The sequence below is a fragment of the Rhinolophus hipposideros genome (genome assembly GCF_964194185.1).
Source record: "Rhinolophus hipposideros genome assembly, chromosome: 22".
Taxonomy (NCBI): Eukaryota; Metazoa; Chordata; class Mammalia; order Chiroptera; family Rhinolophidae; genus Rhinolophus; species Rhinolophus hipposideros.
This window is the reverse complement of record NC_138068.1, coordinates 38,062,817-38,079,511: the sequence shown is the minus strand read 5'-3', so window position 1 is coordinate 38,079,511 and position 16,695 is coordinate 38,062,817. Positions and strand designations below refer to the sequence as shown.

General features: G+C 37.4%; 1 protein-coding gene across 3 annotated transcripts in view; it reads right to left on the bottom strand.

Annotated features, from left to right (window-relative positions):
* Positions 1-379: 379 nt before the first annotated feature.
* The window catches only part of DSTN (destrin, actin depolymerizing factor), a 28,663-nt gene continuing 12,347 nt past the window's right edge, over positions 380-16,695 (bottom strand). For all 3 annotated transcript variants that reach the window (XM_081034544.1, XM_081034545.1, XM_081034546.1), the window contains 3 exons: positions 7,101-7,408; positions 3,663-3,739; positions 380-1,606 (listed from right to left, as the gene is read on the bottom strand). In XM_081034544.1, the coding sequence (XP_080890670.1) occupies positions 1,497-1,606; positions 3,663-3,739; positions 7,101-7,408 (495 nt within the window). In that variant the 3' untranslated portion in view covers positions 380-1,496. The remainder of the gene's footprint in view (positions 1,607-3,662; positions 3,740-7,100; positions 7,409-16,695) is intronic.

Below are 16,695 nucleotides of genomic sequence, written 5' to 3'. Positions count from 1 at the left end.
AGCTTTGTGCCTGCAGTGACTCAGGAGGCCTATTAATATACACAGTCACTAGAAGCACTACAGATAGCAAAACAGGATGAAAGAATGTCGAGCAGCTTATCAGTGAACTAATAGCCAGCAAGCACTGTTTTCTAGACAATTTTGAAAGAAGCCCCCTTTTTTTTGCCTCCCAAATGTATCAGAGGTGATAAAAGCCTGGTATTTGGATAAATATTTGGAATAAGAAAGATTCCCAACTTTTACACCAACTTTCTCATTCAATAAGAGGGAGTTGTGACCTTAATTCTAAATGACCAAAATACCCACACCTCCATGCCCCATATATATGGAAGACAAACCTCTTTATCCCCAATTCAAATGCGAATAATTACACAAGAGATACGTTAAAAATGCTTCATTTATTACATAAAGCCAACACAGCTACTTCTAAGTTCAACTGTTTGTGCATCTCTGTATTGTTCAAAGTGTTATGCCTGTGATGTTAAAGACAATCACTTCCAAGTGTCATCAGGTAGTGGCTTTCCTGTGGGTGTCATCACTTGTCATACCTGCTCCTAATTTCACATACAGTTGACAAACTGCTCCAGGAGATTAAGACGTTCTCCCAGGCCCCAGAATAAACATATCTAATGTTCTTCCACACCTTATGTACCAGAAGCAACAAGTTCTGAAGGAGAGATTTCAGCAGTGTCCCAGCTTATCAATACACCATTTCATCATTTTCATGAACAAAGCGTATTACAATGGAGCCCTAATTTGCCTTATAATTGGTTGTTACAAGATATTGCACATTTTTCTGAGGACACACCATTATTCACAAGATGCAAGGTCACTCTCAGAACAGTTTCCCAACTAGTAAGTGGAGAGCTTACCCCAGATGTATGGAGTTGCTTCCTGTATTCCAACTACGTGCTTGAAATAGTGCTTTGCAAGATCAGCGCTGATTATAAGTGTACAAAATTCTGAGACAGTCTCCATTACACATCTGGTAGAATTAAAAGACTACCTGACTTAATCTTACTGTAGTTAGTATATTAGTGTTATTACAGGTTGTGAGAATTATTTTCCATTATCAGTTTAGCTGAAGAAAGAATAAAGAATTTGGGCCAAAATTATAACCAGGTATGACCAATTCTCTAAGCTAAAGAAACAAAGTAATTGCTCAGATTAACAAGGATGCAATAATTCTCTTCATGTGACCTTGTACTGTTTTGTGATCTGCATTATTAAAAATTATGAGCTTAGCAAAAATCTTTACAAGCTAACTCATCAAAATAGGCATTTGGCCAATAAGAATTTAATTTCACACCAATAAAACTTTAGATTTTAGATTTATTTAGGGCTGTTAGCACATGTTTATAGACTAGTTTACTCGAACAGCAGACAAGACAGCTCGCCCTCAGTGAGACCCTGGCCTAAATATATTTGCCTTACTTATATAGCAAGAGAATAACATGAAACATGGAAGCTTTCGATCTGTGGCACTGAATGATGAACTACACAGGGCATCCTTCAAAAGCTACAATTAAGGATCCACCTAGCTTTTCAGCAATACAGGCCCGATTGAGGTCTTCTGGCCCATTTGCTTGACATTCATGTTTTATGCCTAGGAAAAAAAAACAATAATTTTATTTAGAATTATTGTAGTAGTTTACCTATTTCTAAGATATCAAGCTGCTTTAAAAGATCAGTTCTAATATGGATAGAAAAGCTGTGGAATACACAAACAACAAAATACTACAAAATAATAAATAATCTGTTATTACATGCATCAAAGTGAATAACTAACAAACATGTTTACTGAAAGAAGCCAGACATAAAGGCATACATTCTGGAGGATTCCACTAGTACGAAATCAGCCAAAGCTACTTTACGCTGTTAGAAGCCAGGGCATCGGTTACCCTGTGGAGGAGTCAAAGGAAGTGGTATGACCAGAAGGGGCACAAGTGGGACTTCTGGGGTACTGGTCATTGCATCAAGAAACTACCATTAAGTTCAGTTTGTGAAAATTCATTGAGTTCTACAATAATTCATGATGTGTACTGTTCTATAGATATGATGTAGTTCAATAAAAAGTTAAAAAACAAGTCTAGTAATGTTTTTTCTTGGTTTGTAAAACGTAAGTAAAAATATGAATTTAATGTTTTGACTGCAGTTGATTTTGTCAACTGTACTGAACAGTAAGAGTACTTACAAATGACATCTCTTTTGTTCTACAAAACAGCTCTCCAGTGGCATTATACTACAACGTTTAAGGAATCTATCACAGTGAAAACTATGTAAAATGTTTTACTGATTGCTTTCTCAGAAAAATTAAGTCACCACACTGCAGAATGAGCTCAATTATAGAATTATACACAGTAGCTTTTCTGTAAATAGCAATCTTTTAAATAGCTGCATTGTTTCTGATTTTCCATAATTTTAAGACCATTTCTTAAGCTGCTGAAAGCATAACAGGTCAGCTTTTGGACCACTTAGGACTGAATGGAAAAAGCCAGTGGCGGTTTCACTAGGAAAAAGGTGACAAAGTGGCCGTCTTTAATATTACCAGATCAGGTGTGTGAGGAATCCACTCTGAATCTCTTTCAATTGTGTTCTGGAAGTACTGAGGCTAAGGAGTCATGTTAAAACATCAGTTAACCGACCGATGAACATAATTCCAGGGGTGGCCCAACATCAACCCAAACACATGTAGAACCTGACGAGGCCTGAACTACTCAGCAGCAGTTTTCAGGAAAGTAAAGTAAGCTAGGGCAAACCTGTTCAGCTACAACAATGTAAAAATCACAGTAAAACAAACAAAACAAAAACCACACTGGGCCAAGCCCTTGTGACTTTGGCTCGCCCAGCTGTTTGGGACTGGCCATGGCAGGAGGGAGGTAGGGCACCTCTGAGACTGAGCTCACACGATCTAGACGATCTCTCATTCTACAGCTGAGAGAATCAAGGCCCAAGGAGGTTAAGTGGTTTTGGTCAAGGTCACACAGCAGTCAGATGACAAGCTTAGCCCTCAGTGCAGGCCTTTGGGCACTTGCCCCATGCTCTTCCCATCATACCAACATTTCCTCCTGGCTGGAGACAGTCAGTATGGTCAGGCCATCTCATCAGGATCCCAATCACCCAGTGGGCAAGTCACACATAACTGGCCAGCTCAAGGAGTGAGGGCACTTCCTTTGGATACAGATGAGTCAATTACCTAAAATCATACCATTCCAAAGTAAAGCTAAAGATGAAAGTATCCTTTCCCATTTATTAACATTTCCTTTTTCAACTTTGTTATGTCAACTACATTCAAAGGCAAGAGCAAATTTATTATTTAGTATGACCAATGTAAACTAATTAGTCTCCACCTGCTCTGTGAGAAACTTGGCAGCATCTCACACTAGTGGAAAACCAGCTTGAACAAGTGATAGGCACACAATGTTGAGAGAACAGGTTATTAAATATGAGCCATGGAGACCAGACCCAGAGTGACTAGCACAAGGCAGAGGACACACTGAAAACTGGGTTCAAACTTCTGGGCTTTTTCTCAAAAGCAGCAGTGCTTCCCTTCTTTGTGGCCAAGGCTCTCCAGAGAAATCAGTGCTTCTTAGAAAAGATGTAGCCCCAATTCCAGGGGCTCACCACACCTCTAAATATTTGGAAGTAAATCTAGACCATACCTTGAAATTTCTTTTTGATTGCATCCTTGGAGCTCGCATAGATCATTTTACTTTTCAGAGGTGCTAGCTCTGGTGCCCTGGATAAACAGATGCCAAAAATGAAAAAACTGGTTTAGAGAAAGTACAGTTTACATCGTGTTAAACATTTGCATCAGTGATTGGGGGGGGGGGGTGTCCTCAGAATCTCTATACAAGTTTTCTGTCTCAACCTCTTTGGATAGTAACTGTATGGATGGGCGTACACAGAATGGCTCAGGCTCACCAAGTGGAAAAAAAGCAGAGAACTGCTGTTTAAAAATCATATTAATGGGACCAGAAAAAAAGAACCAACACTGAATAATTCACTGTATTACCCAATTTGTCCCGTTTAAAAGAATTTTTAAAAAATTTATTGGGGTGACAATTGTTAGTGAAATCACATAGATTTCGGTGTACAATTCTGTATTACATCATCTATAAATCCCATTGTGTGTTCACCACCCAGAGTCAGTTCTCCTTCCATCACCATATATTTGATCCCCCTTACTGTCATCTCCCTCTCCCCACCCCCCTTACTCTCTGGTAAAAAATTTTTTTCTAATTTATCAATAAAGGCTTGAAGAGTTCAGGCTTATATAAACAACCATGTTTATATAAGGTTTTTAACACTTTCTGGTTGGAAAAAGTTTCAAAATACAGAAAAGTACAGAGAATAATATGTAAATCAAGTATCTGCCACTCCAAATTAAGAAATGCTAGCAAATTCAACATTTATGCTTTGATTGTTTTCTTAAAAAGAATATGTTACAAACTGAGTAAAAATCCCATTCTTAAACCTCCCCAGTCCTTTCATTTGTCTATTCCAATAGCAAATTCTAACTAAATGAATACTTGTTTTCCATCTTAGTCTAACATAATAAAACATGTTAGAAGCTTAATGGCAATTCAACAATAATTATGTCTTAATTGTCAATACTACTATCATCTCGTATTTACAAAATTTTTAGTGCTGCTTCCACCTATCCTGAATGAAGACTGGAAGCATAGCATATGCTTCACTACTTTCTTCACCAGCAATATTAATAATAGACAGAAAAATCCCATCCTATTCAAACTGCTTATCTACGAATGCCTCATTTCCCACTATCCCTACCACCCAACCACAGGCCGGTATCCACCACACACTACCATGTTTCCCCGAAAATAAGACCTAGCCGGACCATGACCTCTAATGTGTCTTCTAGAGCAAAAAATTAATATAAGACCCAGTCTTAATATGATATGATGTGATATGATGTAATTCATATATAATATAACATAATATAATATCATATAATACCGGGTCTTATATTAATTTTTGCTCCAAAAGACACATTAGAACTGATGGTCCGGCTAGGTCTTATTTCCGGGGAAACACACGGTACCAGATACCAAAGGGTAAATGGAGTGTAGTTAAATACTTTTAAGCACTTAAGGATTCCATTTCACTGCTGTTATTTCCAGGATGTTCCAGTCATTAACACCATGGGCTGGCAGGGACCTCACATAGTCTACCCCTCCCACAGCAGGCAAAGATTCTATTCTTGGGAACCAGTAAAAGGGCAGTCTCTATGTCTCTCAGATGCTTATTCTTCCCACTCTAAGGTCCAAGGTGGGAGGCAAGCCATAACAACTTTCCTCAGGTCTGGAAGATGCTTGAGCTACAAAGTTAAGTGGATACTTTTCTTATGTAAAATAGGTCATGGACAGGAAAAGGCACTTGCTGCTCTGATTTTAGTCCAACCAGATTTTTAAAAACACTTCAGGAGCTGTTCCCTGGGCCCTAAACAGAGCCTGTTACAGAAAACTCCCAAAGGTTTTACTTTTTCTTTCAAAAAGCAGTGATGCAAAAGGAAACACTGCACTAACATGGAATTTTCTTTTCTCCTTTCTCCTTTTATTTTCCAAATGTTTTTTTAATGAAGAGGATCATTTTCATAGTGAATAAAACTGTATAAAAACCAGGGAAAATAGCAGGGAAAATAAAGAAAATATTCACCAATTTAAAAGTCAAAACCATTATTTAGCTACCTACCACACCTGCCACGCAGCTATAAATCCCAGAAGGGCAGACTTTACATGTTTTATTCACAGCTGTTTTCCCAGGCCCCACCACAATACCCAGCAAGTAGTAGAAGTAAGTTTAATGAATGCACCTTCACTCAAACCAGGAATGTGCTCTTTTTGTCTCATAAACTACTATCTGTACGTATGTACGTACGTACGTACGTATGTCTCTCTGTCTGTCTGTATGTATGTTTGTGGCTGCCGGGCTTGCAGAACAGTAAGCTGCCCTAATACAAGCATCCAGACCTCATATATAGAGTCCTCACAGTATCTCGGTTTAGCCAAGTGCAATGAAGGCTTGCTGAAATGGAACTGAGGTGTGATCTAGTTACATTCCTTTAAACCAGAATTCCTAGCCCCACATCTCAAGATGTTCCTGACACACAGCTAAGAGCTAAGCCCACCCCCAGCCACCCCCTTGCCTTGCCCTGCCCTGGCTCAGGTCTAAGTACCAAGAGGACCCTCACTCCCCCCAAATCAGAGGCTGTTACCAATCCTCCTTCCCCTTGGAAACTAGAAATATTCTCACTAGGTAAGAACTCCATCTCAAGGAATGTAGTATAATACAATTAAATGAGGGATACACGTGTAGCTTTTAACTCAAGCTTGATCTCAAATATTAACTTACTTGAAAGGACAAGAAGAGCTAGCTTAAACAGGCTTTCAAGAAAAAGGTCACGTAAATCATTTTATGACACTTTTTCACTATTTAGAGCAACATTGTCCAACAGAGCTTTCTGTAATGATGGAAATGTTCTATATCTGTGCTACCCAGTAAGGTAGCCACTAGTCACACATGGCTACTGAGCATTTGAAGTGTGGCTATTCAACTAAGAAAATAAATTTTAAATTTTATTTAATTTTAATACTTTTAAATTAACTACAGTGGCCAGTGGCTATACTAATGGACAGTGTGAATGTAGAGCAAATTACAGTTGAAGGCAAGGATAACTTCAAAAGTAGCAAACTACAGAGGCACAAGTAGGATTTTGATGAGATAAACTTTCTTCTCAGTATTCTAGGAAGAATTTTAAGAGAAATTTCAGCATATAAGGAGTTCAAAGAATGCATAGTAATCTATCCCGTGCCCCTTCCACCACCAAAAATAATCAACCTTTGCAAGTCATTTTCTTTCAAGCAGAGTAGTTAAAATTTAGTTTTGATCCCACGAACATCAATCCAGCTAAGACTTTATCTTATGAAACCTTATGAATAAAAGTTAATGGCAATGACTGCAGATAGCTTGACTGAAAATTACTTTTGCCTCAGGAACTGGTTGTCCAAGTGCTAAACTAACATTGAGATTAACTCTTGAGTTTTACAGAGACTCAATATTTCTATCAATGCTCTCACCACAAAAAAAACATCAACTCCTCTTTTCTGGATTCCTTGGTTTCAAAGCTTGCATCATACAAAGCATAGCGACAATCTTTCTCAGGAAGCATGCCCACAAAATGCTTGAAAGGGTCGGTTATAGTCACACCAACATCTCCAACCAAGATCTCTTTGCCTTCTTCTACAATGATGCACTTCTTGTCTGCACTGAGACAAAAAATGACAGCCTTCTTTCTTTTCTTGATTTCTTCTGGTGTGGAACACTTTCGAACTTTCATGTCATAAAAGATGCGACATACTTCATCAGCAACTTGCACTCCTGAGGCCTATAATAAAAGAAAATCAGAAAGAGGTTTATAATTTTTATCATGCCAAATATAAAACACTACATAACTTCTGGTTATACCGTGTTTCCCCGAAAATAAGACCTAGCTGGACAATCAGCTCTAATGCGTCTCTTGAGGAAAGATTAATATAAGACCCAGTCTTATATAAAACCCAGTCTTACAGTAAAATAAGACCGGGTCTTATATTAATTTTTGCTCCAAAAGATTCATTAGAACTGATTTCCAGCTATATCTTATTTTCAGGAAAACATGGTCGACTGACATACATTTAAATTTTTAAGGTATACTTATTGTCCAACAGGGAAACTGGAAAATCTGAGCTACAATCACTAATTTCAGTCATTGAAGTTTTACAAGACAGTATATATAAACCACTCATCTCTATGATGTGGGAGTAAGGAAAGAGTCATCTATGCAGGCCCTCCTACCCTAAAACATGAAAAAAGGTACTTCCTGAGATGCTAGAATGTTTTCTTCTTATAGAGTTTGCTGAGAGCCATGACTGGGGGTAGTCCTCTCCCCAGTCTGGGTATTAATAATACCCAAAAATGTTTTCATAATGCATAACAAATGGTCAGAGTGGCTAGGTTGAAAAAATTCCATTCCTATGGCATATCTTCTGTTAATAAAAGAAGAATTAAAAGGTCTTTGTTCTACTCACATTTCAAAATTAAACAATTAATATTCAGCAACAAATTAGTCACGCGCCTTTAAAATATCACTTATAAAATCTCCAATTTTTAAATTAAGATTACAACAAATAAGATTGCTAAGAGACTAGATCTTAATTGTTCATACCACAAAAAAAATAATTATGAGACAGAAGTGTCAGTTAATGCTGAGAAGGTAACCATAACTGTAATATATTAATGCATCAAATCAACACCTTATGCACCATAAAATTACACAATGTTATATGTCAATATCTCAATTTTAAAAAAAGAATATGAAAATGTTTACTGCTGCAACAAAGATATCGTAATTTGGGATTATACCGACCAGAAAAACAAACCTTTTTACCATGTTATATTTGCTACTCTGAGACGAGGAAGCAGTTACACAGATCTTTTTTTTTTTTTTTAAGTGACCCAAGCTCTTCATAGCAAAAGCTCTAAAACCAGTTTTTAATCTTTTTATCTTCTTTAAGGAATGTGCTATTTACATTAACTTTACTATATTCATAATTTTTGCATGCTTCATTAACTACTCTGGTGCATGTTAGCTTTTCTAAAGCAAGAATTTAAACTTAATAAAATATAAACACTAAACAATGCAAAAATATTATACCCAAAATTAATATCAAGTAATTTGATTAAAAAATAAAAACACTTGTAAGATGAAAAGATAAACCATACAGTGGGAGAAAATATTGGCAAATCCAATAAGGAACTTGTATCCAGAATATATAAAGAACCTTTATAACTTAACAACAATAAAAAAGACAAATAACCTGATTTTAAAATGGATAAAGGATTTGAATAGACATTTCTTCAAAGATATAAAAATGGTCACTAAACTCTTGGGCAAAAAGTTCAACACCATTAGTCATATGACAGTGCATATCAAATCAACCATGACACACTACTTCACACCCACTAAATGACTATAACAAACAAAACAGCAGCAACAAAGGTTGGTGAGGTTGTTGAGAAACTGGAACCCTTATATACTGCTGACAGAATTGTTAAGTAGTGTCACTGCTTCAGGAAATAGTCTGGCAATTACTCAAAAAGTTAAACATGCAGTTAACACGTAGCAATGTCACTCTCCTGGGTATATACACAAATAAAAACATACGACCATACAAAAATTTACATAGGAATGTTCATAGCAGCATTATACCTAATAGCCCAAAAGAACAAAGAATCCAAATGTCTATCAACTGATGAATGAATAAACAAAATGTGGTATATCCATACAATAATATTAAAATATTATTCAGCTTCGAAAACGATACATGCTGATACATGTTACAACATGGATGAAACTTGAACACATTATTCTAAGTGAAAGAAAGCAGACATAAAAGGTCACATTGCATGATTCTATTTCTATGAAATGTTCGAAACAGACAAATTCATAGACAGAAAGGAGATTAGGGAAGAGAGGAACCGAGTGATTACTGATGGGTATGAGGTTTCTTTTCAGAGTGATACAGTTTTAGAATTTGACAGCAGTGATGGATGCACAACTCTGTAAATACACTGAACACCAGTGACTTGTGCTTTACGGTATATGAACTTTATCTCAATAAAGCTCTTACTTAAAAATGTATGTAAGAATTCTGGGTGTTAAAATACGCTAACATCCCAGCATTTACTGTGTTTCCCCGAACATAAGCCCTAGCCAGACCATCAGCTCTAATGTGTCTTTTGGAGCAAAAATTAATATAAGACCTGGCCTTATATTACATTATATTATATAAGACCTGGTCTTATTTTAATATAAGACCAGGTATAATGTAATGTAATGTAATGTAATGTAGTGTAATATAATATAATATAATATAATATAATATAATATAATATAATATAACATAACATAAATACCGGGTCTTATTTTAATATAAGACCGGCTCTCATATTAATGTTTGCTCCAAAAGATGCATTAGAGCTAATGGTCTGGCTAGGGCTTATACTCAGGGAAACACGGTACTTATTAAGGTTATTTGGCCATTTAATAATATTAATTAAAAGAGTTCTAATACAGTTCAATTTCATCTAATGTGATCCACATCTAATCATAATCCACTTCAATCCTATCTAATCTAATCTACATTCTATTGATAAATGAACATTTCACTCTAAAATAACAAAGTGGTAGATACAGAAAATTAAGACTAGAAAATTACCTCAGAAGCTACACAACCTTATCACTATTCTACTTTTAAAAAGCACTTTCCTTAAATCTTCTTTTATTGCTTTAAGAGTAGTATTGTTCTGATCTTCATTGTTCATCTATGTTCAGCAAGTTAAAAATCTTTATTTTGCTTTTTCGGACAGAGATGAATACAATATTCAAAGTAACAAAAATAAGGAATAACTAGAAACAGACCCCAATTCCTCTAACTTCCAAGTCCATAATGTTGATCCGCAAGTCACACTTGCCCAACCGATCTTTAAAAAGCACGAAGATGATATTTGAAGCTTTATAACCAATCAATCAATATTTGAATGTTATCTGTCAACAATAAGTGATATATCTCACACATTTTAAACTCTGACTTGGAAATTAATCAAATTAATCACGTACCAGTAATTGAAAATAGGAAATGTGTACTCTGTAATTACAATGCAACGAATTTCAGCCAATCTAGCTGTAAGTTATAGGCACCTTAAAAGCCTCAGTAAGGAGAAGTTTGGGCTTTTTCTATCAGAAATAAGGTCTGTGGAGTTTTCTGATGGGTAGACGCTTCTGCTTGAGGTAATTAACACTGAAGAGTGTGAGGCAGAAACTGGCAAAGACAATGGAAACAGGAAGACCACTTTTGAGGCAACTAAAAATATCCATAGGAGAAAGCTCTAAAATAAAAAAAACAAATCAAAGAACATTTCAAAGTAGAACCAATATAACTGAGTGAAACAGAAGTAGTATCAGAGAAGACCCAAAAATCCTTAAACTGGTAACTAGACTGTGGTATATAAACAGAAGGGGGAGATGGGTACAGTTTGACATGTTAATTTTGAACAATGTGCAAGACATCTAGGTGGAGATTTCAACTGGAACTATGAGCATGGATTAACAGATATTTTGGACTAAGTATCATGGAGGCACCGACATTAAGTAGCAAAAGAGAAACAAGTCAAAGGGACTAAGAAATGACAAGAAAACTAAGAAAAAGTTAAAAGAGAGAAAACAGCATCCTAGAAGCCAAAGGAGAGTGTTTTGAGGAAGGAAGTCATCAATACCAAAAACTGCAATGTCTAATAATGACTGAAAACAGACCACTGGGCTTGGCAATTAGGTCTCTGAGCATTTCAGGAGATAAAAGGAATGAGGCAGAAGTCCCGGGTAATGGGCTGAGGATACACGGGGAATTGAGGAAGTAAAGACAGAAGACAGGATTGTTAGTGGTGAAGGGAAAAGGGAAGATTAAGTGTTAACCATGGAAGCTGTCTGAATGGGGAAATGCGGAACATACTAGAAGTTTAAAAGCTTGAGGGAACAAGAGAAAAGAATCCAAAATACTGAAAAGAAAAAGAAAACGAAAACCTAATAGTACTGAATACCTACCATTGCCAGACACTTCTAAATCACAGAAATTCTACGAGATAGCTACTAGTATTTGCATCTTACAGATGTGGAAATTTAGGTATAGAAAAATTAAGTAACGTGACCAGGGTCACACAGAAACTAGTAGTGGAACTAAGACTTGAACTCTTGCAATTTGGCTCCAGAGGAAACTTATAACCACTCATAATTAAGAGTCAGAACTCTAAAGAGACTGAGGAGATCCAGGGCACAGATGGGGACGTCAGTCTTAAAAAAGTATCTATATCATTTCTTCCTCTAAAGTAGGAAGAGGGAAGGTAACAGTTTAAAGGAGGAAGGAAGATAAACTGCTAAAAATTGTGCTTACCAGGCTCTATTTTCTCTGTGAAGTTTAAGCCAGGAGTAGATGAGCAATTTAAGGGCATACTAAGTAAAGATTTAGAATAGCTGTTATGGGGAGTTCTAAAGGGGATCACCTAAAGACAAGCACAAGGGCTCTGGAGACACCAAAGGGTTCAGCTGAGGTCAGAGGGCGGTTAGAGCCATCGGGCAGAAAGCAGATGCTAATGGCAGTGCAGGTGGCAAGGAGGGACTCTGATTCTCCCAAGGAGATTTAATCCAAGCTTTCTGATCATCTAATCCAAATGACACATTGTTCAGACTTCTGCTTTTCTGACCTTGCAGCCTTTACACCCAATCTCCTACCTAACCTCTCCACCTGGACGTCTCATCTGATGCTCAGCATGTCCAAATACCTTTCTAGTCAGTCTTCCTTTCTCAGTTCACATCACCATCCTAGTTATATAAGCCCCAAACCTGAGACATCTCAGCAATTCCTTCTCCCTCACTTCCCTTAGCTTTTTGAATTTTCATGTCTTTTCCCAAGACATTCATTTCTCATGTTGCCACTCAAAGCCCAAGCTACCGCTGCCTGTTATCTGAACTGTTACAACAACCTCCCACGTGGTTGCAAGGGAGCGAGAACAGGATCCTGTGTCCCAGTTTCCTCTTCCTGGGCACAAAGGTAGACCACTTCCCAGACTTCCCTGCGAGTTCCCCTGGGGCTATGTGACTGAGTTCTGCTTGTGGACAGGTGGGAACAGTGATATAAACCACTTCCAGGCCTGGCTCCTTAAAAATGATGTAGCTCCATGTTCCCCTGACAAGATGACCTCAGCAGACACACTTCAAGACAGAAAAGGGCGGCCCGATCCTGCTGGACTCTCCATGATAGAGGCTAACCTTTCCTGTGCGAAGCCACGGAAATTTGGGGCTGAATGTGTTACGGCAGTGCTTCAAACACAACAGAGGCCCGTGCCCGCTGCTGACCCCCCATTCCCCCCTTCTCTCCCCGCACTGCAGCCGGGGCTTACACCTCACATGCTCTGCGGCCTCACTGCCCAGGCCTCCCTCCGGCTGTCCGCATTTGCCATGCTCCGCCTCATGCCAGGGCCTTTGCTCATGCTGTCTACTCTGCCTGGACTGCACTTCCCTGCCCTTCTTTGCTTAATTCACTCTTCAGATCTCAGATCAAGCCTCATTTTGAAAATGAGTTTTCTTTCGTTCCTGGGTTTCGGCGCAAAAAAAAAAGAAAATAAGTTTTCTGGGTCAATACCACTATTTAATGCTCCCATGAAATCATGTATCTCTACCCCATAGCACTTAACCACAGTTTCAATGTTCTCTCTTTATTTAATGATTATCACCCCAAATAGACTGTAAGTCTCTTAAAAATAAGTTCTTGTTCACTATTGTGTTCCTCTGAGGAAATCAAAGATGAATCAGATTTCCAAGGAAGTTTACTTGAATAATGGAGAAGATAAAGGAGCATATACAAATCTTCACTACTTATTAAAACTTCATTATTCCTTGATGAACTTCAATGGAAGGGAGTTTAAAGAAGGTAGTGATTAAGTTAGAGGGGAGGGGAATGCAGGTAGTCAAGGCAAGTTTCACAAGTAAACTGACTTAAAATACTTCAATATAAGGGGACTGAAAGGATAAAAAGATAGTTCCTGACAAAGAGTACCTGGCACATGCGATATGAGAGGAGGAGAAGGGAAGAGGAAATGGAGCCGTGGACTGGGTTCAGGTGGAAGACACCATGAATGGCAGGCTCAGGATTTTGGAGACACTGGATATTTTTTTAAAAGATGAACAGCTAAAAGGCTAATTCAGCAAGCAAGGCTAGAGATGATCAGGGCCCTCACTAGCGTAGTAGAATCAGTACAAAGAAGAGGGCTGGGTGCTGACAGTACACGGACAACCATTGTCTGGGAGAGGGAAGAAATCAGAATCAAGTGTATAGTTTGGCTGATTAATATTGCCAAATGTTCATGTCCTCTGATCTTTCCATTATGGTGCCTTTAGAGTCATTGGTGATAGAGAAGTATGGTTCACTATGACTAGTAACATTATAATACTAAAGTTTGCTATGAAAATAATAAAAAAAATCCACCAGGTAAAGTATGTATTAGATTCAACTGCAATGAACAAATATGCTTAAATTTGTTATACTTTGATTTACTTTAAAATATTATACGGAAGATTAAAGAGTCCCTAGACTCTTCACAATGATTTTTTATGAAATAAAACGTGCCCCATGAGGGCAGACGAGAAAGCAGAGAATACTGCTGCTCCAGACTGGCCCACACTGCCACAGGGCGTCTCCATTCCTACCCTCTAAAGCTAGCACCAGCACAGCAGCTCTCAACAAGTAAGCTGGTAGCTCTTTCACATTTGATTCTAGAGGGTGAACTGGAAAGCTGGGGTAGAGATTAGTGGGATGAAAAGGAGATACAATAATCCTTAAGTAACTATAGTTTATTAACATCTTGGAGGCCAAAAAACGGTATCTTGAAATTAAAGTACCAGAATTATGAGAGCAACCAATCCATTCATGCTTCTCCACTAACTAGATGTGTCACCTTGGGCTTGTCATTTAACATCTCCAAAGTAAATTAGTTCCTTTAATTTATTTAGGGTAGAGCACTAGACCAGTTATCAAAGTGCACAGGGATCACCTGGGGAGCTCATTAAAATGCAGATTTCACAGATTGTGATTCAGAATATCTGGAGTCAAGTCTGAGATTTTGCATTTCCAATAAGCTCCAGGTAAAGATCACTAAAATGTAGTTCTAAAATTTCATGAACTATAATAAAATCTTAGCTCAATTCTAATTTACTTCTTTGCCTACAGGTTTATTTTTCATAATAAAGCAGTAGTGATACGAGTACTTTACAAAAACAAGTCCAAAGTCAAGGGATTGTTTTGTGCCACAGACTGCTGATAAAGCCTTTCTCAAAATGATGTTTCAAGCAAAACAAAATATACAGCATTACAAAAGAAGCCAGTTATATCGAAATATAGTTCACCTATGATGATGATTAAGAATTCCTGTGAGAGTATTAATTTCGGTGGATTTGTTATCACAGGGAGACATTATGGTGAATTTTAAAACAAAACTGGCTGTAACACTGAGATACAGAATCATCTGTTTTTGACTTTACACTGTGCTTTTGCCTGACAGAAAAGGTCCACTCCCACATCAGTTTCGTTTTTCAGTATTTTTCTAAAATGTTAGATTACTAAGATATTAATTACTTAGCTGTCGAGAAATCGAAAGTTTATTTTAAAAAGCAAAATCAAATTCAGTTTTGATTTTAAATGTATCTTTAAAAGTTATTTATATTCAATTACAAAGTCTTAACAATAAAGACCATTAAAGGATATGCTGAACATAGCACCAAAATTTGCTGCTCAGCTGGGAAGGAAAATCTTGAGAGTAAAAATAGATTGCTATTACAAGAGCTTTGTGATTACCTTAAAAAGATATGTTATCCACAACTTCAGTTTCTCTGTGTTCTGTACCAGTGACCACTGGAGAATAACCGTTGCTCTTAGAACTCCACTCCCATGTCAAAACAGCTGCTGTTAAATAATTCACTGCATTTTATCTCACTTAACTACCAATTTTTAACTTGTTCATGAAGCATAATGGATCTCAAACCTGAGTCTCCCCTGGCAGAGCTTCTGTAAAACACTGACTCACAGATTAAATAAATACATCTGAGACACTCCCTTTATACTAAAGATTCACTCAGTGAACTCTTCTTTAAATAGTCACTACTCACAAACAGAGGGGAAAGTAAATGCTACAGGAAATATGTACCCGTGGGTATTTTAAAGTTGTGAATGACAGAACACACTTAAGACATGAATTCTCTGAATTCTAGCATAAGGGTAGTGATCTCTGAAAGGAGCATCAAGTTTTTCTGATTCAATTTTTGTAAGTAATGGAACTAGTCCAAACACTACATGTAATGATTTACAGCGGTTCATCCTAAACCAAAATATCAGCAACAGTGGTCTATTTCTATACTACTAACTCAAGTAGGATACCTGATTTTCATTCCTAAATTAATGCCAATTACATTTTACCCAACCCTCATTGGAGAAAACAGGAATGAAAGCTATTCTCCTACCTAGGAAAACTGATTTTAAAAAACTGTTTTTCTAACAGTCTGAAATGACAGGATATTGCTTAGCAGAAAATTACAATGTTCAAACAGCTGGAAGGAAAGACATTCGTTTCTTTCTCAACCTACCAACTCCAAGACCCAGCATAACTGCTAATCAAAGGAGTTGGGGGTTTAACAATGGGATTATGATTCTCATTTATACCATGACCTGCACACGGACCAAAAGAAACAGAAGACTGACTACAAAATATGCATGGGCTTCTGGCCAACGTCTCTGAGCAATCATGCGGAGACGACAAGTAAAATGAGTGACAGCGCTTCAGGTACATTTCTACAGAAGTGTTAATTAAGGGCCCCATAGATCCTGTGTTAAGGTGGGGGGCTGAATACACACATCTAAAGCAAGAATTTCAATTCTAGTTTACTATAGTAATTATGATCAACTCTTTCTGTGGGCAAGTAAGCAATCTTGGGAAGAAATTCAGACAGACCTGTTTGTTTGGAAATATCTTGAGTGTTAATTTTGGAAGATTCAAAATGACCAGACTCAAGAATAGTTCATAAAACTTCAC